The 25,721-nt window shown below is 40.1% G+C and overlaps 2 protein-coding genes across 5 annotated transcripts in view; both read left to right on the plus strand.

Moving 5' to 3' along the window:
• Positions 1 to 25,170, plus strand: part of TBC1D2B (TBC1 domain family member 2B) — a 31,024-nt gene extending 5,854 nt beyond the window's left edge. For 2 of the 4 annotated variants that reach the window (XM_030955127.1, XM_030955130.1), the window contains exons 2-13: positions 1,275 to 1,413; positions 6,148 to 6,313; positions 9,511 to 9,668; positions 10,655 to 10,881; positions 12,231 to 12,623; positions 13,891 to 14,001; positions 14,934 to 15,127; positions 16,067 to 16,561; positions 17,650 to 17,767; positions 18,472 to 18,657; positions 18,996 to 19,117; positions 21,596 to 25,170. In XM_030955127.1, the coding sequence (XP_030810987.1) occupies positions 1,275 to 1,413; positions 6,148 to 6,313; positions 9,511 to 9,668; positions 10,655 to 10,881; positions 12,231 to 12,623; positions 13,891 to 14,001; positions 14,934 to 15,127; positions 16,067 to 16,561; positions 17,650 to 17,767; positions 18,472 to 18,657; positions 18,996 to 19,117; positions 21,596 to 21,791 (2,505 nt within the window). In that variant the 3' untranslated portion in view covers positions 21,792 to 25,170. The remainder of the gene's footprint in view (positions 1 to 1,274; positions 1,414 to 6,147; positions 6,314 to 9,510; positions 9,669 to 10,654; positions 10,882 to 12,230; positions 12,624 to 13,890; positions 14,002 to 14,933; positions 15,128 to 16,066; positions 16,562 to 17,649; positions 17,768 to 18,471; positions 18,658 to 18,995; positions 19,118 to 21,595) is intronic. The other 2 variants (XM_030955129.1, XM_030955128.1) reach the window with 2 other exon arrangements.
• The window catches only part of DAPK2 (death associated protein kinase 2), a 43,652-nt gene continuing 40,139 nt past the window's right edge, over positions 22,209 to 25,721 (plus strand). Inside the window, exon 1 of the mRNA XM_030955134.1 lies at positions 22,209 to 22,341. The gene's annotated coding sequence lies outside the window, so the exon portion shown is untranslated. The remainder of the gene's footprint in view (positions 22,342 to 25,721) is intronic.

Genomic DNA, 25,721 nt, shown 5'->3' on the forward strand with positions numbered 1-25,721 from the left:
AACCAGAGAGAGCACCCTGGGGAGGCATTAGTTTTTGTTTACCATGCTGTTTATGCTTTGTGTTGTCATTAGCTGCTCTTGAGGCCAAAATATAATGGCCAATGAATCTTCAATTTTACTAGACCAGAAGTGTTCTTATGTGAAAAATGTAGACAATTCTGTGCCATTGCTGTACTTTATGCAGCACTTACTGTATGCCTTTGTATGGAAATGTGTGTTGTTTGTTGCTCTCCATTCTTTTGCAGCTGTGCCTTGCACAGGTGCTCTCTTGATTTCTGAGGAACAGAAAAAAACCTGTTTGATATTAGCTTGTCTTTAAAGAATAAACATAGTCTTCTTTACCACTGATAATGCCGTCATGCACTCTGGGAGGAGGTAGGAGAAAGGCCAGCTAAAAGATAAGCACTCCATGTGCTAACAGGCCAGAGGAGTTAGGGGAGTGTCTTCTCATCAGTGCTAATTTTTTTGTTCCTAAACAGTCCATGTTACCAGGTCAGGTGCTTGTCCTAGACTGGCAGCTGGAGAGATATGTTGAAATAGCAATTACTTTTCCATGAGAGCTCCTGCAGTGTCAGATACCTTCACTTGTCTCTTCTTGGTATTTGTATATTGTCATTTCACGTGCTTTGAAATGACTTGGAGCTCTGATTCAAGGTATGTTTGGATTTTTCCTCACTTACTGCCCATTCACATTTTTGACTGTAGTCTTGTAGGTTAGGCATTAATGTTGGATTTTGGGTTTTTTTTTGTTTTAAATATGATTTTTCTATAGAAGGTAGTTAGCTCATGGTATCATCAGGAAATACAGTATGTAGATTTAGTCATTAAAGTAAGAGGCATTGCAATGCATTATTCATTTGTTGGTTTCTGCTGGTAAGAAAGCAAGTGAAAAGAAAATGGGAATCTTCCTGAATGTGTATGGGATTTTTTTCCAATAATATAGCTTTGTAGTTTTATGTTCAAAAAGTGCTGTGTGTGTAAAATATAAGATGCTCCTGCGTTTTCTAAAGTTTGAGTGTAAAACTGAAGAAAAGGAATGTGTGAGACTACTTCTAATGAAAAATTCTGGCCTGAAAATCATGAATGTGCATGTGACCACCAGGTGCACCTGGTGCATTGTGGTTATTCCTTTAAAATCATACTGATTTTGAGTGATGGTACCTTGGTGATCTGCTGATGATCTGTGTGAGGTTTATTATTGCACTTGGAATGACTGTGTTCATGTACAAGGACATGCAGGGGTCTCACCAGCGCTCTGCTCCCGTGTCCCACAGGCTGCGACTCGGCAGGACACGACCTACTGGCTCCAGGAGCTGCAGCAGAAGAGGTGGGAGTACTGCCACAACCTGGACAGCCGCACCTCCCCCACACCCAGTGACTTCTCCAAAGGTCTCGTTGCCAAAGACAACCCTGGTACGTTGGGAACTTGAGTGACAAAACAGAAGGCATGGCTCTCCTCAGTGTCAGTTCACCAATACCAGGTGTTGCACTGGGGTAGAGAACAGCCTTAAGAAAGCTTTTCCACATCTGTTTGTCAAGTAACTCTATGTAAATTTTGCATATGCTACAATATTTAACGTCAATGTGATTTTATATGTGATTTTGTATCCTTTACAAAATCTGTTGATTTCTTGAAAAACAGATTTTTAGGAATGAAATAAAATTGAGTAATCTTACGACTAGGTTTCATTAAGCTTAGGTAAGTTGTCTTTTAGTGGTTGCAACATCTTAAAAAGTTAGTATGGTAAATATCCTGAGATGTAAACTTCAGTTTTTAATGGGAACAGATATATTTTGCATTCTGAATGACTATGCTTTGTTCCTGAAAAGGTATGGTGTAGTGGATCTATCTGATAAAAATGCAGTGCCTTCAAAACTGAAAGACAGTCTGCACTGATATTATGTAAGTGAAGTTCAGTCTCTGAAATACCTTTAGGCAAGGAAAACATAATTCTACACTAGTGTTTGAGTTAGCAAAATGCCTGTGCATTATACAGAGTTACTCTGCATTTTTACTACATTGCACAGGCACTTGTGAATTGTTTTATTCCTCAGTCCCTACAGAAATGGATTCCTTGCTGATTTCTGTTATCCTTAAATAAGACCGAGTGAAATCCAGTTCTGTGCCAAGTCGGGCATTAGTAAGGCTCTCCTGGGTTTAAGCAGCCTTGCAGTCAGGCATATTTCATCTACAGATGTCACATTTGGTTGATGTCACTTTGCTCCCGCTGTAAACCCAGCAGTGTTGAGCTATTGTTGTCACACCTTGTCCCCTCTTGAGTTTCAGGTCCTGTTTTAGTGTTGTCCTCTAACCCATTCTCTCCTTTGAGAGAATGTGCTGCTTGTGGCTGCTTGCTCAACACAGCTGGCCTCACATGTCTTTGCTGGGGGCTCAGCTGGGCCTTTCAGGCACTGCAGGCAGCTCCTGCTGAGAGCAGAGCCCAGCCCTTGAGCTGGTGCAGGGCTGGCCCTGCAGCAGCAATCAGCCTCTTCCAGATCAGTTTTTTGGCCAGTGTAGTTTCCAGAAGTGGTTTACTGTAGGGACAGGTGAATGGCAGGATTAGCCCAAGAGAATTGCTGGGCATGCCACGTGGGGTGGTTTGAGACCCCTTTTTGTGGCAGTAGCCTGTCTGGGTAGCAGCTTGCCAAACCATGTGCTCCAGAGCACATGTATTGGTGGGCAAAAATCTAAGTGTTGCAAAAGGGAACAGGCTTTGGCTCTTTCAGCCCTTTGTCTTTCTGCCTACAGCCTCTTGTTCTCTGCTGCACAGGCTCCCTTTTTTTGTTGTGTTTAACTGACCCTCTGCTGAGTAGGTTGAGGTCATATGTTAGCCAGAAAGGAGCACTTTTTTTCATTTCTGCAAGATTGATGAGTGGAATATGTTCAGTGTGCAATCAGGTGATTGCACAGCTGGTGGACAGGAGGGAACAAGGCACAGCGACCAAATACAGGAAGGCAGAGTAAAGCAGCAGACAGGCCTGCCCTCTTGGCAGCAGAGTGTTGGATCACATCAACTGTAATATGTAACTTGGCCACAGAATCTGTTCTTTTTTGTGCTACTTCCCTCAGAGCTTGGGTACAGTGTGAAACAAGCCTCTGTGACTGCAGCGTGTGCAGGTGCTGTTCCCTTACACCTGTTAACATCACATCCAGTTGTTTCATCACTGATCTGGTATTTTTCTGTCAGTCATTGGGGGCTTTCTGGATAAGCCAGCTGAACCTCTTAATGTGATTTTTTTTTTTAATTTAAATTACTATTGTTGTTATATCCAGGACAAGGAATGTCAACATAAAATGCATGGGCTGAGTAGGCCCATCCCTTTCAGGGGTAGCCTGCAGTTAAACTGCATGATGTAGAATTTGGAGCTGCATCTAGAGTATCTCATTTTCTGGGACAAATCACAGTGATGACTCTTATCATCAACTGAAGTATTTAAGTAAGGATTCCTTTTGGGGAAAATGCAAATAGCCAGAATGACTGATGCTTGTTCCTTCTTTTTAATCAAGTACTCCAGGAGTTTATTCTAGAGTTATGGGATTTTCTAAGGCTCTGGTTTCATGTTGATGACCAAGATATGTGTCTTGTGGCTTTTTTTTTTCCTTTTAAGAATTGAATGTGCATGCAGTGTTGTGCTTTATACTGCAGCGTAGAAATTGGTTTATTTTGCTGGTGCTCAAGTACAGATGCTATCACTAATGTTTTAAATGGGGAAGTAGTCTGCCTTCAGTCCAAACCCAGAACTGCTTACTGCAGCCTTGCCTGTCTGTCCTCCCCTGTCCTCTCCCCTCCCTATTCAGAAATCTGGACTAACTGGGGCATGCATGGAGCTAGATACAGCTTTGTGGATCAGCCTTGAAAGGTTTTTAAGAACATTCAACACAGTGAAAAATACGTAAAAGTATTTATCAAAGTGGGATGTGGGACATTGAATATTAACAATAATGACACTGTAGGACTTGTCGTGGACGTGCCTTACTACCATGGAAGTCAAATAAATTATTTATTCTTTATACCATGTGGGATTATTATTTTTTCTTGAAATCAATTAAACGTTAACATAGTTGCAATGATTTCAGTTCTTAATTTGCGTTAATAAAACATGCAATGCCATGTATTTATAAGATTGTTGTGTTTTGCAATAAGTTCCAAAAAAAGATTTTTTTTTACTGGGAGGTTGCATGAGCAGCCACTATAATTTGCTGTGCTTTGTGTGCTGTGCAGTCCATGCCTCTAACAAAGCTCCTGGCTGGTATGGACAGGGGATGATGTCCAATGAGCAACCTCAGGGTGCCACATTCAGACAATTGGCATGTCTGGGAGGGAAAATGCATTTGTTGGGAATTCAGCTCTTGAGCAATTCCTTTACCTGGACACCATCCTCTAAAAGGACTTAGCAGAATCAAAGAGGTAGAAGATGAAACAAGCTGTAAGTGTAAAGGCAGAATGTTAGTATTCCACCTTGGCTTTGAGTATCCATGAATTTTTTGTCTGTGTGTTGTGGGTTGGGTTGGTTTTTTTCCCCTTTGGGATGTTTGGGTTTTCTGAGGGGGCAAGGAGGGGGTTGGGTTTGGTTTTGTTTTTAATTATGATTTTTGTAGTTAAAACCTACTTATTATCTTTCCTCTTCATTAGACAGTAAATATAATCCCATGTTTAGTTTTATCTAAGCTATTTTAGCTGAACTGTGCTTAGTTCAAACAGCCACAGTGCAAAAGAACTTGGAATTCCCTTTGGGTGATAAGGCCCTGAAGTATCTGTTTATAAAAATCAAGGCAGTGTAACTTGTACCTCTATTTGAAACATGACATGATACATTTCTGTGTCAGATACCATTTTCAAGGGTTTGAGACATTCCTAGTGCCAGAGATCTTTAATATTTCATATTCTTTATCACAGAATGTTCTTTCTACTTCTGATCTTTGATACTTGCTAAAAGTAACCCCCTGCTGAGTAATTGGAGGGTATGGTTTGCTTAAAGATGGTCTCACTGCTGGTGCCAAGCAATTGTCAGAGCAAAGGCTGAAAGACTCACCAGTGACAAAAGAGGTTATCATAATTTCCTAGGGTTTTATTTAAGTCAGAGCCCATCCAATGTGTTACTTTCTAATATAAATGCTGAGTAAAGTCTGAAAGTGTTGTCAAAAAATCTTTAATCCACTTAATTACTTTATGAATTATATCAAGACTCTGAAAATTGCATTTGGGTTTGTTTAACTTGCCTTTTCAGAGGGTTTGTAGAAGGCTGTAAACCACTTTATGCTTCTCTCTAATGCTTTTTGCTATTTATAGTATATTCTGTATTCTGGATTTTTTACTCCCTCTTCCTCCTGGAGGGAGAAAGCAGCTCTCCAGCCTAATGGAAGCACAGAGGTAGCACAGGCACTGCAGGTTGTGCAGTCTGTGTTTGCCAGGGTGATGTGTTGAAGCCCTGGTGTGCTGGTTGGGTCAGCCTGGCTCCTCTGGCCGTTGTGAGCTGTGGCTCAGGGCTGGGCCAGCTCCTGGAGCTGCTGTGGGGTGTGCAGGACTGTTCTGCAGCTCTGCATGGCCTGACCATGGGGCCCCCACTTGCTCCAGTGCACAGGAGATTGGACTGGGCTGGGTTGAGGAGGAGCTGCGTTCAGGAATCCTCACTGGGGCAGGAGGTGTCTGATGTCCTGCAGAGCTGTGCCAGCATTCCTGGTTCTGGCAGTGCCCAGCCTGGCCTTGCACAGGACTGCCTCAGGGCTGTGAAGGTCACTGACTTGCAGCAGCAGCGTCACTTTTAGGATGAATAACTTACAGGATGAAGCACACCCTGAAAGCTGGGTCAGTGTTTCCGTGACACTGTTCTGGGCTTGGTTCTGATTGCCTATTTTGTCGATCACTCATGAAATAATGCTTTGTAAGCATCACACAGGTCCTGTCTGTTATCAAAAGTATGTGGCTACAGTGAGATCTCACGGAGAAGTTTGATTTATAAGATTCATTTGAACTGCATGTTTTATAAAGTTTTTAATTTTTAGCAATTTAAAGTAAACCCTGTGCAATGTCACTAGCAGGCTTAGCAGTCTATGACTTTACAGAGCCAATATTCTTTTACTTTTTGAGGGTCATGTTTATTTTTTTTCTCTCTCTCTCTCTCTCTCTCTTTTTTCTTTTAATATAGATTTGAGTATCCTAAGTCAAAATGCTTCAGCAGAGAGAGCTAGAAATATTCTAGCTGTGGAGACTTCTCCTACAGACCTGGTGGGGGAACAAGCAGCTTCCCAGCCTGCGCCAGTCCAAGGAAGTGCCATCAATTTCTCACTTAAACAATGGAGTACTGAGATCAAGTAAGTTGTGAACCTGGGACAAAGAGTTCCCATGAGATTGGTAGTTTCTGACCAAGACTATTTCCTACATCAGTATGTGGTCAGTGGAGCTTCTTAGAATGATGGGAGGTCATGGGGTGGGTTTGTTTGTTGTATCTCTTCAAGTAAACAGATTCTTTACTCTATTTACTGTTTGAAGGTTTAAGGGAGCATTACTGTGGAGCATCACTGATAGCTGAAAAGTCTTCTACAGCACTTCCAGTGATGGCTTTGCTCTCTGAACCCCAGTGGTTGTTGAGGCTGAGTTGTATTCTCAGCCACTGCTGTTTCTCCATAGAGCAGTCAATTCCCAGCATTGTAGTGGTCATAGCACTCAGTGCATAGGAACTATTTTTGGTGATGAAAATCAAACCAATATAAATCCTTAGTTTTTGTTTTCTTCTTAAAATAAATGAAAACACATTTGAAGTGGGCACAGTTTTGAAGTGGATGTAGTTCAAATTCCTGAACAGAAATGTGGCAGACCCCTTCTCTATAACATCAAAACCTCTCACTCACAATGAATTTACTCTCTAGTATTAATTGCTTTAAGGAAAGCAGTCCCATTGGTTTTCAGCTCTCCTGTTGGGTTTCTTTCTAAAGAATTTTGTGGTTTGCTTTGCCCACATAGATGGATTTTCTACTTTTGCTTAAAGCATGTTACAGTGCTAATGCAGAGCAGCTCACAAAGCAGAGCTGTAGCTTTGGTTAAAAAAGCTACAGCATGTAAAGCATGTCCTTCTTGAGCTGGGAGGAAAATGTTCATTTTCATCAGCAGTGCAAAGTTAAACAGATCCCCTTTAAAGCTTTCTGGTTTAGTGCAGAGATCTGAGAGGTTACCAGATGCTGCTGGTTTTGCTTTAGGTTGTTTTGGTTTTTTTTCCTAGTGTTGTGGTTGGTTGTTTTCCTCCCTTCTCCTGCAGTTCTGTACCATTTGGGATGGGGGAAGATCTGGCAGCCTTTGGAATATGTGTGCTCTATCCAGTGTCCTACTGGATTGTGATTAGTTACAGCCCCAGTGTTAGAGGATGGATCAAAGTGTGTCTAAAACTGCAGAGAATTTCCTCTCTTGCTGTGAGCACATTTTTGGTTTATATTTATGAATTTGTATTAAGGTGTGTAGATGTCTCAGTAAAAGCCTTTGTCCTTCCTCCTGAATACATTACACACATTTAGTGTGGTGCTGTCTGACAGAGAAGGTATTGCTATAATAGCTGTATTTGCATCCTAGGTAGCAGTTGTGATGTAATGGTGGGGGGGAAAAAGAAAAGTATGTCTTGGAGTTAAGCAGTGTATATATTTACAGTAATTAAAGTTGAAATGTGCTTCTCTACTTTTAAAAATACACTATCAAATACTTTGATATATACAGACATTTAGGCTTGATTTTTTTTTCATTTTCTTGCTCTCACCTACTTATTTATGCAGAATATAGATTTGAAAGCATACTGAATTACCATAACCTCCAGTTATATAACCATAAAAACAAGACTTAAACCCCAAACATTTGAAAATAGAGACTCATTAGATCATATGATTGGCTCTTGCATAAGTTGTCCAGTTGTAGTTAGGGAAATAAATGCTGTTTTCAAATTTATCTATTTAATCTTTCATCTTATTTTAATCTGATAGAAAGCATTGGAGGACTGCTGCTTGAATGCCCTGAACAAACCTGTGCAAAAGCTTTACAAAACTCAGTATCAGCTATGATTTTTCATGGGCCTAACAGCAGTTCTTTAAAGAAGGTTTTCTAGGAGTCACTTGACTTGTTCTTTGTGGTTTTTTCAAGCTTTAGAAGGTGGTGTTCAGGCTTTTAAATGTTAAGGCTGAGTGAGTGCAGAACAGGCACAGAGAACAGAAGAGAGAATGTGGAGTTTGGAGTTGCCTGGTAAGAGATCAGCCACCATTTGGAGAAGAGGTGTAGAGATGCCAGGGAGCACTTCCTGAGACACTCACTGATATTGGGTGTCCAATCTATCATTGCCCAATTTGATCTACATAACTTGTGTGGAACCTCTGAACAAAGAAATTAGGCTTCTTGCCCCCAACAAGAATTATGATTCTTTCTGGAAGAAAATGAAATCTGTAGCGTAAATGAGTCTTTGCCAAGCTTGTAAATTGATTGCTGAAATAGTTTTATTAATAAACATTAAGATTATTTTTAAATTGTAAATATTTATCAATTAATCAGATTATAAAAGTTGTGCACTACTTAATGATTGGCTTAGAGTTTATGTTGATAAGATGCTAAATCTCTTATGAAGCTGAAAGACTGGCTTGGATCATCAAATGATCTTGAAAGTGTAATATGGGTTATTTTCTGCTTTAGTTTAGAAGAGAGAATGTGGATGATTGAGTGAAAGCATCTTAGTGAGCTTGCACAGACTCTGGAAAATGCTGAGATACTAAATATATTTCCAGTTCTATGCCAAAAATATTAAACTGGTTCATATGGATTGATTTGGAATGTTCTTATGTAGTTGAACAAAGGCTTTGCAATACTGAGCTATGTTAATACTCATGAACGTAAGAGTGGACATTTCCTGAGTGCATGATGGTTGTGGGGGAGCTGGGTCAGGTAATCTCATCCTGCTGGGAAATGTATTGTTCTCCTGTAGAATTATCTGGCTGGAATTCAGAGGCTGCCCCTGAAATGTTCTTGCAGGTAGTTGGCCATGTTCCACCATAGAAAAGAAAAACTGCAAAGGAGTCTTGTCATCAGCAGTTCAGCTGCAGCAGGTCTCTTGGATGATCCCAAGTTTTCCCTTAATCCCCAGTATGGAGCTATGACGTACATGTGTTTTGACTGCATGCTGTTCAGTTTAATGCTTGGCAGCTACCCTAAAATTCTAAACTACAGCTGATCAATAAAGAGATGCTGCTTGTAAATCCTAACTTTGTTTTGTACTTGCCCCCTGCAAAAACAAAGCTAAAACAGGGGGATGCAAAAGACCATGACATTAAAGTAAAATAATTCTTCTGTTGTTGGAATTTAGCTGTTGATTGCAAGCGCTGTTTGGTAGTGTATGTTTTATTTTCTTTGAGCTTTTATTTGGTATTGATTTTGTCTGTGTTTGTAGCTTATTTTTAGTTTGCACTGTTTGAACTAAAAAAGCCCCTTATAAAAAAAATGCAAAGTGGAGAAATATTTGTCACATTTTCCTGCTGCCTTTTCACAGAAATTCCATGTCCTCCTTAAGAAAAGGAAGTAACGAAAATCGCAGGAGTGTATTTTATACCACTGAGGAGTGGGAATTGCTGGATCCAACCCCAAAAGACTTGGAGGACTCAATGGCTCTGGAAGAAAAAAGGAAACACCTGGCAGAAGGAAGTAAAGGTAGAAGTGGAGGAAGGAAGGGGATCATATGCCTTACCTTGTCTAGCATAGAGTACCTTGTTATGTCTGTCTCTGGGAGATAAGTTGAACCTTATCTTTTTCTTCACAAACCACATCCAGAGCTCTGTAAACTATTTTTTTAAAAAATCGATTTCTTAGGATGTGTTTGGGGTCCTCTGCCATTCAAATACAAGAGAATAAAGCCTTGTTATCCACTGGTTTAGGTTTCCTGAGCATGCTAGTGGTTTGTTTTGTCACATGACTTGCAAAGTAGCAAGGCAAAGGGAAATGCTGATGTCTGTAATTGCTCAGTGGAGTGTCACCCACTGAAGCAGAGTTGCCTTTAGACTCTGTGTATGCACCTGTTACCTTGGCTTGCTTCTGAAATGGAGCAGAAGTAGGGATGGACATGAGGCAGCAGCTCATCTGTGTATTGTAACTGGTTCTCAGATTTGACCAGTGTCTGGAATAACCTTGTCAAGATATTTTTACATCTCTTTAAGAGCGCCTTAGGTGACATCCAAGTGATTTAATCTGTTAGAAAATATCCTGTATGTGGAGGTGAAACCTTACATTGAATCCTCTTACAGGAGCAGTAGGCTGTGATATCAGATATGGTTTTGCTCTGATTATTTGAAGCAGAGTTTACTTTGTCATAGTTATGGATACCTTTTATTTTCTGTAATGAATTGTAAAATTCTCTTCATGTCTTATATGAAAAGTGTTAATTTATGAGCCATTTATTTATTTTTTATTTATGAGCCAAATTTATTTAATTTATCTGGGAGGGGAGAATATTTTTGAGCTTTTTTTTTCCCACCAAAGGAAGCAACTTGGAAAATGAGGCATGTTTAACACTATTGTATTGAGTGGTTTGAAAGCTGCTTAAAGTCTGATGTTAATGAGTATATTTTTTAAGGAAATCTGAATGCTTTGAAATGCCTTTTTACTAAGTGAACTGAACTAGAAGAAATTGTTTTATGCAGGACTGACTAGTTCAGCTTTTCCATTTGATTTTGGCCGCATTCCACACAAAGCAAGGCGCCCGTTGAAAGATATGATTGGATCAAGCAAAAACCGCAACAGCAGCGACTCCTCCCCAACAGAGTGGTGTTCTGGCAATGGGAACAGACTGGTCTCTGAACTGCAACTGAAGTATCAAAGCCAGCAGGAAGAGTTGGAGAAGCTGAAGAAAGATCTTTTGAGCCAAAAGGTAATTAAACCTTCAGGCAAAGTGCACAAAAGCAAATGGGTCTGGCAGGTGCTTGTGAGTTTAACCTTTCCGGCCATCTCACTGTGTTGAGACCTGGTTGGTTGTTATAAAATGATGGTTCTAAACAAATTTTTGTGTACAAAAAGTCTTGAAACAAGAAGGACCATCTTTTACATCTGTTGGAGATAAGAGCCCTGAATAAAACTTCCATTTGCACACTGTTCATGGAATTGGTTTATCTGTCTTCCTTGTTCTCTGAAGTTAACTAGTTTGGTGTCTGCCAGGATCCTGGCTGACAGTCATAGCTTCTTTTTCTGTATGTACATAAAATATCTTGGGAACTTCTCCTTTCAGATTCTCTTTGTCTTTTGATTCTTTCAGTGCTAGTGCAGTGGGTGGGAAATAGACCTGGCTTCTTTCTCTCCTCAGGAGGGGTTTTGTAAGATAGGCCTAACCATAATGTGTGTATATAGACTGCACTCACATGGTGGTCATGCTTGTGTGCCCTCAGAACTCCATTTTATTCAATACCTTGCTTTTATCTAAAAGAACTTCTACTCATTTTAAGAAGAAAAATATTTTAGATCTTATGTGGAGCTGCTGCTTCTGCTATTTGTATTTTCCTATGTGTGAGGTGATCAAAGGGAAACCAAAGAAGAGTCTGAGCCTCAGATTTATACTCATTTTAGGCAATTTCTTTCCTAGGAGTACATTTGAGCTTCTGAGCCTGCTGCTGTGGGAAATCTCACTGGTCTAGTGCAGCACTTCATTCACAGCTGCTTCTGTTTTAATAAGAAGAAAAACAGTGTCTTAGGTGGTCATTTCTGTGGCAAGATTTTCTAAGCAGCCTTTCACAGACTTCCTTTTTGACAAAGCAGTGTTTGTTTTTTACCTCCTTTTATTTTCTCCACATCCGTTAGAGAAGAGAGCTCTTAGTTACCTTTGCTTTTTCCATTCTGTAACGATTTCCTGTTAACTTTTTGGGCTTGAGCCTCTTCCTGTTCACCCTGCAACAGGATGCCTTTCTTGCAAGCAAGGTTTTTTTCAGCTTCCAAGTAGCTGCTGGGCCTCAGCTGTCTACTCCTTTTCCTTAACCTGTTGTAGCCATTTCAGGCAGGATCCTTAGCTCAGTGAAGGACACTGAAGCCATCTATGTAGGCCAGTCATTGTAAGGTATTAGCCTGCTAGAAATCATCTTGTAAAGTGTTTCCTTTTCTCTTTAAAACACCAACATGAGGTCTTAACCCATTGCAGAAACTTTATTTTGCTTGACCTTAGATTTCTAAGCTATAAAATTTAGAAATGTAAAATTTCATCAGATTTTTTTGCTGTTGTTTTGTAATTCTCAGGAACTTGTTCGACTTCTGCAGCAAACAGTGCGATCTTCCCAATATGACAAATACTTTGCAAGCCGCCTTTGTGAGGGGGTTCCCAAAGATACATTAGAGCTGTTGCACCAAAAAGATGACCAGATTTTGGGTCTCAATAATCAACTTGAAAAGCTAAATCTGGAAAAAGATAGTCTCCAGCAGGAAGTCAAGAATTTGAAGTGTAAAGTTGGAGAGCTCAATGAACGGCTGGGAATGTTGATGGAAACTATTCAAGCTAAAGATGAAGTCATCATGAAACTCTCTCGTCAACTCAGTGAATGTGAGGATAGCACATCCTCTCAAAGTGGAGCAATAAATTCCCCCACGGCCACCTGTACTAATAAGGAACTCCAGGAACTGGACAGACTAAAAGTAAGAGCACTGTCTCTGTCTTGATGCATAGGGAAATTTCTTCTGTCTGTAAAAGTGCTTTTTAGTCTGCTGTACTGTTTAAGATCACTGCAGCAGTTCCCTAGGACACTCATCAATGGAGGTTTTCTCAGATTGGAACCTCCACTTGGAGCTGTTGTGTGACAATCTAACCAGAACTTCCTTCCTTTGGGCCATCTCTAGTGCAGGGCTATACTTTCAGTAAATTAATCATTGGTGTAGAGCAGAAGAGGTGTAAGAAATAATGAAAGGAACAGGAAGGATTAAGGATAAGAGGAAAATACAAGCATGGAGAATACAAACAGAAAGCTTGCTTTGGTTTTTTTTTGTTTTAAATATCAAAAGTGAGGCAACAAAGAGCATCTGGAAAAGCAAAGGGACAAAAAAAGAGGGAGGAGTATAAGAACCTGTTTTACTAAAGCTGCTACAGCTCCTACTAATGCTTTATTTTTATTCTGTAGCATACCTCTCTGAATGTGTCACAAGTTCTTAATGGAGTTACTGAAGTTATCCACTTTGCTCTAAAAAGGCTTTCTTGCCTTTGAGTAAATTTGTATTTCAAATTGATTAACGTTCCAAAGCATTTGGAATATAAATAAGTTGCTTACAATATGCTTAAACATATATAATTTTCTTTTTATATGTGAGCCTGCTAAGTTTTAGTAAATGAAATTGAAACTAGAAGTCAGTGGTCTTGGCAGAAAGCAGTCAGAGCTCACTTGTGGATGCTGGGGAGTGTGAGAGTCTGTGGCTGCTGGGAGGTACCAGCCTCATCCCACAGGCTCAGCTTTCAGAGGCAGTGTTTGTAGCCAGGATCTGAGTGGATTAGGCAGGGAAGGTCATTGTTAAGTATTTATCTTTCTAGGAGGCAGACATGAAACTTGTGCTGTTAATGAGGGCTGGTGAGGGTGGTGAAAACCCAAGGGGCATTCATCCCCCTATTTCTGTGTTGCTGTGGCCCTGTGGGATGGGCTCAGCCTGCAGGTGCCTGTCCTCCCTGCCTGTCCCCTGACAGCAGCCAGCTGCCTTCTGCAGGCAGTGGAGCACTGCGAGGGATGCAGGTGAGGCACAGCACCACCCTGTGCTCATATTTGGCATGTGCGTTTCATTTACATGAAGTCCACAGTAATATTTGATTTGTGCCTGATATTTTTAATTAAAATCCTACTAGTAGCTGCTGTTTCTATGCTCTAAGGTGATCTTTATCTGACAGGCATAATCCACTTTGCTTTTTTTTTTTTATCAACAGGATAATCTTCAGGGTTATAAGACCCAGAATAAATTTTTAAATAAGGAGATTTTAGAACTGTCTACTCTACGAAGAAATGCAGAAGCAAGAGAGAGAGAATGGCAGGCAAAGGTCAGCATGTTCTCACTTGGCAATGTCTAAAGCAGTTTTCCATACTTTAGCCATCAATCTACCGAGGAAATGGAGCCATTTAAATGTATTAAATATGATAGCTTAAAAAAAAAAGCCAAAAGCCCTCTCAGTCCTTACAGACAAATCTTTCTGAATGGGTTCTTGAAAGAAGTACTTGTTTTTAAAATTGTGTGACCAAGTGGAGCATTTTGATAACTTATGAACAAAGGCATGTGCATGTCTGAAAACATTGTTTCCTCAGAATTAAGGCTGTAATGATTTTATTTTAAAGGTCAGTGACAGGATGTGTAAGGATTTGATAGGTCACTATCAAGCTTTCTCCTGAGCACAAAGGATGACTATGGTATGGTGAATGTAATTTCTATCTGGATGAATTTGAGTGTAGAGATGTTGCATGTAAATAATAAAGATTTCCAGTGCTTGGGGTTAGGGAAAATCACTCATCTGTAACTAAGGTTAGATACCTGTAGCTGGTTCAGTAGGCTTTGCTTTTAGTTGTTTGGAAGCCATGCACTTGTTGGCCAGGCTTAAATGCTGTATTTTTGGCACAGAGGTGTGTGCTTACAATTCTTACATGCTATTACCTAACTCATATGCCACTTGAGTTGTCCTTGTTCAAACATGCACAGACTAAACCTGTTAAAATGCAACCAATTTGTTCTTTTAAAGTATTTCATACAATGCAGTGATAATTAAGGTTTGCTCAGAATTTCCATATGCAAAAATATGTGTGGTGGAAAATATCTGGTCTACTATGCTGCCTTATGTTACAAAAATGGGAAAGTTAAGGTGGCTGTTCTTGACTTAGATGTTTCTAACAACATAAACCAAGAGACTATCATTGAGCCAGGTTTTAAAAGAAGTGTAGTACAAAGTGTCTGAAGATTTGTATCATGTATTGTTTTCTGCAGTATACCAGCTTAGAAGCCAAACTCTGCCAGATTGAAAGTAAATACTTGATCTTGCTTCAAGAAATGAAAACTCCTGTTTGTTCTGAGGATCAAAGTCCTGCTCGTGAAGTTATCACACAGTTACTGGAAGATGCCTTGAAAGCAGAACCTAATGAACAGCCAGAACAAGCATTTTTCAAACCCCATCTGGTCAGGTAGTTTGGTCCTGTTAAATTAAATGCATGTGTGTCTTGGCCAGTGGGCTCTATTATAACATTGGAAAACAGACAGTGAGAACGTATTTGCAGGTTTGGGTTATTTATTGTATTTCCCTTCATTAATGATGGAATGGTCTTGAAATCCTTTTAGCTGTATAAAAACATTGTCTTGGGGAAGATCTGGTGCAGGTCGAGATGCAGATTGAGGCCTGGGTGGTCTAATCTGGAAGATGGGGCCACAAGGCCTGGTGGCACCAGCCAGGCGAGGGACACTGGGAGATGCAGCGAGGACTCAGGAGGAGGAGGAGGGCTGTGAAGACTTGGACTGGGAGGGGTTAAAGCCCTGGGATTCCTTTGTTGAGGGCACTTTGTGGCACCGTGGCGCAGCCCAGGCTATGTCTGTGTGCCTTGAATAAAGTGTTCTGTGGAGCCTGAGACTCTGCTGGGTGGGGGAAGCTGTGAGGAAAGCTGGCCTGGCTGTGAGTGTGGGGTGTGCAGGAGCTGAGCGGGGACTGTGGGGGGGCTTTGGCAGTGACAGTCTCTGCCAGGGAGTCAGAAATGGTCCCACTGGGAAGTTTCACTGGCACATTTATTCATTAATTGAGATGCAATATCAAACTTAGACAAGGATAGTGCCCTACAGCTGCTGAGGGTGAGCTGCTGAGGACATAGGTACATTCCAACTCAACCATGTTGTTAAATAAATTGCTTAATTTGTGTAATTAGGTAATGTATACAGGAACATGGGCACCAAGTCTTTTGTACATGGAATGGTATAAGTAATTGTTAAATAAAGAATATACTTCAGAAAAATGTTTAATAAGAAGAACTTGAGAGCTATGGAGGGTGGCATGAAGTAACTTTATGGTGGGAACTTGAGAGCTTCTGGGATACTGAACATATTTTTAAAACCTTTTTTCTTCCTCTCCATTACAGTGAATATGATATATATGGTTTTCAGACTATCCCAGAGGATGATGATGAGGAGAAACTAGTAGCAAAATCACGAGCTTTGGACTTGAGATCACTTTCACTCAGTGAAAATCGAGAGATCTCCACAGGAGTGAAATGGGAAAACTATCTTGCAAGCACAATGAATAGAGAGATGATGCGCTGTGTGGAACTGAAGAACCTTATTCGCTCTGGAATTCCACATGAGCACCGGTCCAAGATGTGGAAATGGTGTGTCAATCTCCATGTTAAAAAGTTCAAGGACAGTGCAATACCTGGCTACTTCCAAATCTTGCTTCAAAAAGCTCTGGAAAAACCAAATCCCGCATCTAAACAAATTGAGTTGGATCTCTTGAGGACTTTGCCCAACAACAAACATTACTCCTCCCCCACGTCTGAAGGGATCCAGAAGCTGCGAAACGTGCTGCTGGCATTTTCCTGGAGAAATCCTGATATAGGATATTGCCAAGGGCTCAACAGGTAAGATTTTGCTTATCTTGGTTAATAACTATGCAGTGAAACACTTAATGAGCCTTTCAAATCCCATGTATAGCAACATGGCTTTGAACAACAGTTTGCCTTATGGATTATATGCCCATAATTTAAAATAAACAAATAACTATCACATTTTTTAAACCAATGAAAAAAGCAGTTGACCTGGATAATAGATTTTGTAAAATTAACTTGGCATCAAAACTGGAACTGGAATTAGCTCTTAAGAAATGAGCTACTCAAATGTAGTTTTACATTGACTTCATGTCAGTTGTAGGGGATTGTGTTGCTTTTTTGTGTGAGAATTTGTCAGGTTTTTTCTTCTTTTAAAGCAAGCAGAAAAAAATGCTTGAAAGCTTTTTTCATATTGTTAAGACAACACATTTCAGCATTTTCCACTGATGTCTTCAATCAGAATTGCAGAATTTAAAGAGGATTCTTGTGTTACGATGCTAAGAAAAATTCGGATTCATTGCAGTTGCCTTTGCCAGAATAGCTTTGCTACTTGGATATCTGTAGTAAACCAAGGTGCTACTTGAAGCAGGTGTGTTGGTCTAACACCCTGTCTCATCCCCATGGTGTAATACAATAGATGTCCACTTGTGCACCATTTTATGTACTAGCACAGGCTTTTGAACTTAGAGCAGCTTTGTCTTTGGAAAGAGCACTGAAGAAGTAGTAGAATAGAAGCAGTGAGTCATGTTGTAAAGGTGGTGAAGCAGTGGTGGTAGCGGTAGTAGTAATGTGGAAACTTCCACCTAACACCCTTAGGATAAATATCTCCTTTCTAAACTAGACTCTGTTTAGAGGGCTCTTAAAATTGGCAACACCAACACTTCAAGAAATTCTTAGATCAAGTTTTTGCCTTCTTCTCTTTTCTTATTTAGCTGAATACAAAGACATGGCGTGGTTGAGAAGGCATGGCTTGGCCCCGTCTTAAACTTCATCAAGTTTTGCTGTTCAGTGCTCTGCTGTTAATACATTTATCTCTGCTGAACAGAAAAAAATGCTGTAATGGTTCTTACTATAGTTTGTATCTTTAATAACCTTCTCTTCCAAATAAATCCTGTTTTCAGGTTGGTAGCAATTGCACTTCTGTACTTGGAACAGGAAGATGCTTTTTGGTGTCTAGTAACAATAGTGGAAGTCTTCATGCCTCGTGATTATTATACTAAGACACTGCTGGGATCCCAGGTATGTGCTCTGCTGGGATAAAGTCTGGTCCTGCTGTAAACTGCAGCCAGTCAACAGCTTTCCTCTGCAACTCTGTGATAGGCCTCTTTGGAAGGGGATGGGAGTGGAGTTGACTGGGGTGGGTTCCAAACACAAGGACCCTTGTTTGGACAAGGACTCTAACAGGGACATAGTTGTTCAGTGTCCTCCTTGGAGTCCTTAACCCCCCTTCTCATTGATAGCTTCACAACCCTGAGCTGTCTTATTGTTCCTTTCCTCACATTTGGGGGATGGTGGTGAAGGGCTCTGGGGGAGGGCGGGGTGAGAATGCATTTGCAATGCTATGGGCAGTAGCCACTGTAGCATTCCTGCTTCCAGGTGATGCTCTGGTCCAGGCTGCCTTCTCCAGCCAAGTGTTTGCCCAGCATTCTCTCTGCTCCTGTGCTCCTGCACCAGTGCAGCACTGGTGACCAGTACCAGAAACACCCCACCTGTGTTGGAGGAGCACTGTGAGACTGGGGCTGGGTTGAAAAGCAGACAAGGGCAATCTGCAGTGGGGTAACTGTCTGTGCTTTGGGTGGATCGAGCTTGGAAGTGTGAGGTAGACAATCCTGGCTTTCCTGGTTATCTCTGGAAAAACTTGCACTTACAGATTGGTAACAGCATTGTTCTGAATGGTGTGCTGTAAAATTGGAACAATAACACTCTTTCTGTCATCTCTTTAGGTTGATCAGCGAGTGTTTAAGGATTTATTGAGTGAGAAGCTTCCACGACTACATGCTCATTTTGAACAATATAAAGTTGATTATACTCTCATCACTTTCAACTGGTTTCTTGTGGTTTTTGTGGACAGCGTGGTTAGTGACATCCTTTTCAAAATCTGGGACTCCTTCCTCTATGAGGGACCAAAGGTGAACTTACTGGGCTGAGTTTGTTCATTTGTTACCTGATAACAAAGTACTGTGGTGTTACTGAGTGTGGGGCTAAAAGAAGGTTGCTTTGCAAAACTCCTGTTAGTTAAAATGACATCTAGGAAAAAAACAAGGGAGGAACTATGCATAACCATTCAAAACATTTTCCAGCTTTTGGAAATAGGGGCTGGGGCAGGGAAGAGAGATAGAGATGTGACTGAAGGTCTTAAGTGCAGCCTGTGCATGAGGAACTCTTGTTGGGGGTTTATAAAGATGGTCATGAGACTCAGTGTATTCTGTACTTACAAAGTACCAAATATTATATGTATTCTTATCAGGTAATATTCCGATTTGCCCTGGCACTGTTTAAGTACAAAGAAGAGGAAATCTTAAAGCTGCAAGATTCAATGTCTATTTTCAAGTACCTTCGCTATTTCACACGCACCATCCTTGATGCCAGGTGGGTAACTCACACTGGGGTGGCACTGAGGGACTTGCAGTGGTCCATGGGAGATGTCTGTCTTGTGGCTTTGGTGCTGTTTTCATCTAGATCCTGATTCATATATAAAGCAACTAGAGATGCAACCAACTGCTAGGATTTGTCATGAGCACTTTATCTAGCAGAGACAAATCAGAAGTGATGTAGGCTTAAATAGCAATTTTTGCTTGTGAAGGAAATTACCTTGTTTAGGTATATCATGGTAGCAACAGGTCAGAATTTCAACCACAGGTGAAGTTTCCCTCTACATTCCAGATGTAACTTGTTACTAAAATGTTTTATGATAAATAAAAATACATCCTGGCTCAAGCATTAAAGACGTGAGCCCTGTCCCCCACAGCTTAAATCTTCTATATATGGTTAATGGACAGGCTCTTGCCACATAGTTCCAGCTGGTTTTAAGATATACTTGGAAGCAGAGAATAAAGCCAAATTAGATACTTTTCTTGTTTTCAGTCCTTGCACAGGACTTACAGTTTGTAAATTAGGGTCTAGTGTTTTTAGATTCCTGGTTTCAAGACTGTGGAGCAGCAAGTTAATTTTAAAAAGAAGTCATATTGGGATTGGTTTAATGTCTGATAATGTTTTGCACATCTTTTGAAGCTCACTAATTTTCAATTTAGAGGAAAACTGCGTATTGAAATCTGAGATTTTTTTTAATGTGATGAATTCCACATAAATTCAGGCTTACACTTTGACTCCTCCTGCAAGAGTGCTATTATTTTTACTTCTTGTGTTTCAGTTTTGACTGGAGAGAAGTTAAAGCTGAATAAGTTTGTGCTTGAAAAGAATTGCTGGGATTGACGCAGAGAGAAAAAAATGATTTTTTTTTTGTTCTTACCTAATCCAAACAAAATTTTGTTATTTAATCAGAGTTGAAGTTTTGGCTTTCCATTCCTTTTCCACTTGTGGAAATGATGTCTTGATTCTCCGTCTAAACTTTCTGGTGCTGAAATAACCTATTTTAAAGATTTCTAAAATTGCTGAGTTTGGTGTTAACAAAATGAACTAATTAGGGATCATTGAGAGATGGGGAGTTCAAGTGAGGACAGAAGAACAGAATTCAGTACATCAAAGATATTTGCAATACAAATATGCTTTGTGCTGAACTGTAAGTCTCTGCCTTTTGGGGTTTTAAGAGTGGAAGCAGTGCCACCTTGGAAATATGGATTTGCCTGCTAGGACTGACAAGACAGAATTCAAACTGCCTGTTTTCTTATTCTGCCATGTTTGTACAGGTTTTACATCATCAACATTTGAGCAGTACAGAAGCACGTAGAATGAGGCCTTTCTTGAAATGGACAAAAAATGATCCTGTTGTAGAGGAAAAATTCAGAAATATTTATTTGAATAGAAATCATGGATGTTCTGAATGGTTAAAATCATTCTGCACAGAGTTTCTAAGTTCAAACTCTATAGTAAGAGAAAGGTCTCTACAGACACGTGCATAATTATATTCTAGTTACAGAATGTCATAGCTGGTTTTTCTACAGAGCCATGGCATGTTGTGCACAGGTAGAGAAGCTGCTGGAATATCTTCTGTGTAGAAATAGCAGGAAATCATTCCTTGGTCACTCAAAAATACAAACCTGCCATTAAACAAACTGTCCAAAGAAGTTTTCTTAATATTTATTTCTGATAATTCAAATAGAATAAATCAAATACTCCAGTTCCCCTTTTTTCCTTAGTAAACAAAGATGGTTTTGGGTGTAGATCAGCAGTAATGATGTGGTTGGATGCAGTCTCTTTGCACTGATTAGACTGACCAGTTGCTGGGTTTGCTGGGACTGCAGGATGGTATGATGCAGTGTGACTCTGGAAGGGGGCTGGATCCTCTGTGGTGCTTCACATTGTGCCCAGAGAAGTTTGACTTGACCCTGGTCCAGAGATCTCTGTGCTCCAGCCTGCAGAACCCCCAGAGCGTTCTCACTGTGTTGGAAACTTTGGCTTGTCCATGTTCTGTATTATTTTTGTCCACATGTGTGTTGTCCCTGCCTTTATCTGGTCTCTTGATTGTCAGGTTATCTTGGTTAACTGGAGAGCTGAGTGGTTTGGGATTGAAGGAGTTGCTGTGGGTTCTATGGAGGAAATGATCCGATCTGTACGGGTAGCTGGATGTACCGAGTATCCAAGCGTAGCCAGGGAAGCTCTGATGAGCCAAGCTTATGTCTTCTGCTCAGCATTTCAAGGCTGTGATCTTTGTAGCAGAGTTTACATGTGGCTTGGAGAACTCTTGAGTGTTTGATTACACTTTATCACTTGAAATAACCTTAAGGCTGAATGCTTTATAAAAATTTCTTGAAGTATTGATAACATCTGAGACCTATCAGATGTGAAAGAGACTGGAGATATGTCACATATGATAAAAGTTGATATGGATGAAGTTTAAAAGCCCACCAAATATGAATGATTGTCTTCTACTATTGTGTAATCTTGCAGGAAACTGACTGCTATTGCTTTTGGAGACCTGAACCCTTTTCCCTTACGCCAGATCAGGAACCGCAGGGCCTATCACCTGGAGAAAGTGCGCCTGGAGCTGACAGAGCTGGAAGCCATTCGAGAGGACTTCCTGCGAGAGCGAGAGACCTGCGTAGAAAAAAGAGACCTTATTAGTGATGATGAGGAGGATAGCTGAAACTGCTTAATAAAAACTGTTCTTTGGGATCATGACCAAAGTGAGTTAACCTCCAAAACACTTAATTAATCCTGTGAAGCAGAATGTAAACGCATTGCTTTTGGAAATATGCGGGACAGATTTCCAAATCCCAGCACTTTCAGAAATACCACTTTGTATGGAGGCCAAACACTTCTGTTTACATTTATGTTCCTGGAATCATTTGTAGAGCACTTAATATCTGTCTCAGTTTAGTCAATCAGCTGAATTGACAGTTGTTTTCCTGCAGTGCACCATTAATGCCTGGATGTGAAACAATGAGAAAAGTCCATGCTCTGTTACATTCATTGTCTTCTGAGTTTAGGGTTTTTTTGATGTAATCATGTTTTTCATAGTGCAGGCTCAATGTGAGAGGACATCCATATTTCTTGGATTCAGGTTGGCTCCATCCAGCCTTTCTTGAGGTAGCTAACCAGAAAACCGTGGGATGAAGATTCCTTTGTCTTTTCCTGAAGTGTCATGCAATGGATCACCAAACAGAACCCTTGAATATATGTACTCTAAAGTAAAGGTAAAATAAGTACCTATTTCTGTCGCTGCCTGTCGAAGCAAACATAATTTCTACTTTTCAGAGCAGCTGTGTTGATAAAGATTCTCATTAATGGAAAGGGGTTTATAGATCAAACTCTCTTTAATCAATTTTATTTGTATTCATTGTTTTGATTTCAATGGTTTAAAAAGGCCACAACCAAACTACAGATATTATGGAAGAATGGAGCTTGTCACAGGAGTACCATGCTTTAGGAGCTAATTTTTTGCATATCTGTTGGAGGGTTGTTTTGTTATGGCTTTTTGTTTCTGTGAGGGTTTTTTTGTTGGGTTTTTTCCCCTTTTCTTTTAATGCTTCTTCCTCTTTAAGACCTAAGGTGAAGTCTTGCTCTTTAAGAAGAAACACAGCGTTCTTTCTGCATGATTGTAGAGGTGTTGTACAATAGTGGTAGCGACTGGGTTCATAAAATATTTATCAATCAGTCAAAAGAAACCTGAAGGTCACAACATGCACACAGGAACTGAAGATTCTTTTTCAACACAAAAATGCAATATTCTCCTAATGTACTCAGCTTTACTGTGTGTTGGATGCACTTCCTGCAAGAGAGCTGTAAGGAGCGACATCTGGGCTGTTGAGCTATAGTGTTTCTGCTGTGGAAATGTTACTTGGGACCATTTTCTCTCCTTTGGTGACTATAGCAGTATTCATAAGTGGTTCTTGGGAGAAGGAGGGTTTCTTTCTTGCTGGATATTCTCTGGACCTTTGCAATGTTTTTTCTTGAACTGTTGGATTTTCAGAATGTTGTATTGACTGCAGTGTGTCATGATAAAACTAGGGTTCAAATACTAAGCAGCAAATCACCAAGCTCTGGGGAAGTGGTTAATTAGGAAAAAAGCAAACTAATCATTGGGAAGAGTGAAGTGCATCAAGCTTGTATTTTATGTGTTTTCTAGAAGTAGTAGTACTTTATTTGGTATAATCATGTAACTGTTTTAGGCAACTTAAGTGGGGGCAGAGAGAAATCCTGCTTCTGTTTCACAGCACTTTTAAAAAAAATTATTTTGGATAATGTAGTTGTAGCCTTCTCCAAGTAAGCATATTATAAGTTAGTTTATATGGAAGGGAACTATTTAATCAGAGGTGAAGTTGTAACTTAGAGGACTACTTTTGATACAAAATTTACGCTTCCTGTATGACACATAATTTTTACCTAGCCAGCAAATCCTTGCCAATAAGGAACGGATGATGAGATCATCTTGATTTGTATGTTACTAGTCTTCTGAAATGTCCCCTATGTTGTCTGTGGTAGGCAGTAGCTAGGGATTTTTTTCTAATTCCCTAGTTACTTTTGGTTGTGTACTGGAGGGCAGGGTTTTGATATTATTGCATGTACTGTATTCTTTTTCTACTTACAATCAGTATTTGAATACAAAAATGGGACCAGGTTTTCTAATTTTCTAGTTATGCTGTCTTGGTTTTGAAAGAGCTGGTCTCTCAATCAATATGTAATGCAAGCTTTTTGTTTGTATGTTTGTTTTAATGATGTTGTCAAGTGCTAAATGATTTTTTTAAGGTGAAGATCTTCCTTTCAGTGACCACAAGTGAAATATTAAGGTGAAGAATTTAGATACTTGTACTTACCCTGTTCCTACAATCCATTTTTCTTTGGCTTTGAGTCTTCACTATGAACTAGTCCTATGACTTGAGGAGATGTTTCCAGACTGATTCCATTGAAGTGTTTGAGTTGTGAAGATAAAAATAAGTTTGAGGCAACGGTTTGGGAAGTTCTTTAGCTGACAAAACACGACCTGCAATATTACAGGACCATTTCTGTTAGAGTTGTGCTGATGGTTCAGTTTGTGTGCACATGTGTTGCTGTGTTTCATTCTATTCAGTTGTTTCCAGTTGTACAGTAAAGCTAAGTAGCTCTGTTTCTTCTGCCATGGTGTGACTGTTACCCATGAATGTTAGGAATCCTGTGGAAGTTGTGTTGTCTCTGGGTATTCTGTCAGCTTGCAGATAAGAAATGAGTCGATGCTGTTATGCTCAAGTCCCCAGCAAGCTGTTGGCTTCATTTTGTTAAGCCTTGTTACTGATTTAGTGATGAGTTAAAAGGTCAAAAAATTGCAGAGGCTTCTCACCTCTGGCCACTAGAAGTCTCTGCAGAACAAAAATAAGATGTATAGCAGGAACTAACATCAGGGGAGCTTGCCTTGCTTGCTCTTGCAAATGTCATTGTGTGACTTAGTTTTCTAGTGGTGCTTAAATCTGGTTACCTGGAGAGTAGTAACTCATTAGGCACATGGATACACAGGCAGTATTTAAACCTGATGAAACCAGGCCAAAATACCATGCCTCTGGCCTGCCAAAGCTGAACTGCACGGAGCCCAAGAGTTTGTGCCTGTGTGTGAACTTCTGAGGTGGTGCATGGGGTTTACCATTCATGCCAGCCAGGTAGCGGGCAAGTGACCTGTTCATGCACATAAGAACTGCCAAGAAAATATTTTAACTTCACGGCCTTGCACATAACGTGCAGAGTTCCTCATGTGTGGTTCCCAGAATATGTGATGTAACCCAAACCACTAAGTTGCATTGTGCAGAATATTCCTTCATCTCTATTCATGTGTGCATGGCTTCCTGGTGAAACTTTTCATTAGCTGTTTAAAAGGGTCTATCATCTTCTGTTAAAGAGGCAAAAAATGATGCACTACACCCCTAGTTATTAGAACTGCACAGTATTTCAGCTTGACCTGTACATGTTTACAGGTAGTGTTATCATTCAGTATTATCCCATTGTTTGGTGGTCTTCTTTTTACCAGCTTTGTAGTCAATAAAAAGGATTTTTCTGTTGCCCTTTTGGTGTCTTCTGTGAGAGAGTCTCCCCTTCCATTCAGTGTTTGTAAAGATGGTAAGATATTTCAGCAGAAAGGGAAAGATTTCTTTTCTTAGTTATAAAACATCAGAAATGAATGAATGGCCTTAAATTTGACAGAGTTGGATGTTCAGACACATAATGAGAAATGGCAAATTGATTAATTTAATGAAATTGTATAGCTGTTTAAGTGACTGTTCCCTTAAGTGCCATGTTAAACATCAGCAATATGCGGTACAAGAAATTTGAATCACAAATATAAGTGATGTTATCTTCATGAAGATTGATATAAAGAAAAAATAAATTGTTTATTACTTTATAGATTGCTCTGGCTCTTCTTCTTTTTTTCCCATAACAGATGGAACTATCTGTAGGTGTCATCAGAATAAACCAGTGGTAGAGCTTGCATTTTTGTCTGATAATGAAGTGTGAGAGAATCTCTATAAAGGAACATACATGTAAATTTGGCTTTGAAGCATGAAGATGTGAACCATTGACATGTTGCATGCAGGTGATGCTGACTGGGTAG

Source organism: Camarhynchus parvulus, chromosome 10, assembly GCF_901933205.1.
Source record: "Camarhynchus parvulus chromosome 10, STF_HiC, whole genome shotgun sequence".
In the NCBI taxonomy this organism is placed as follows: Eukaryota; Metazoa; Chordata; class Aves; order Passeriformes; family Thraupidae; genus Camarhynchus; species Camarhynchus parvulus.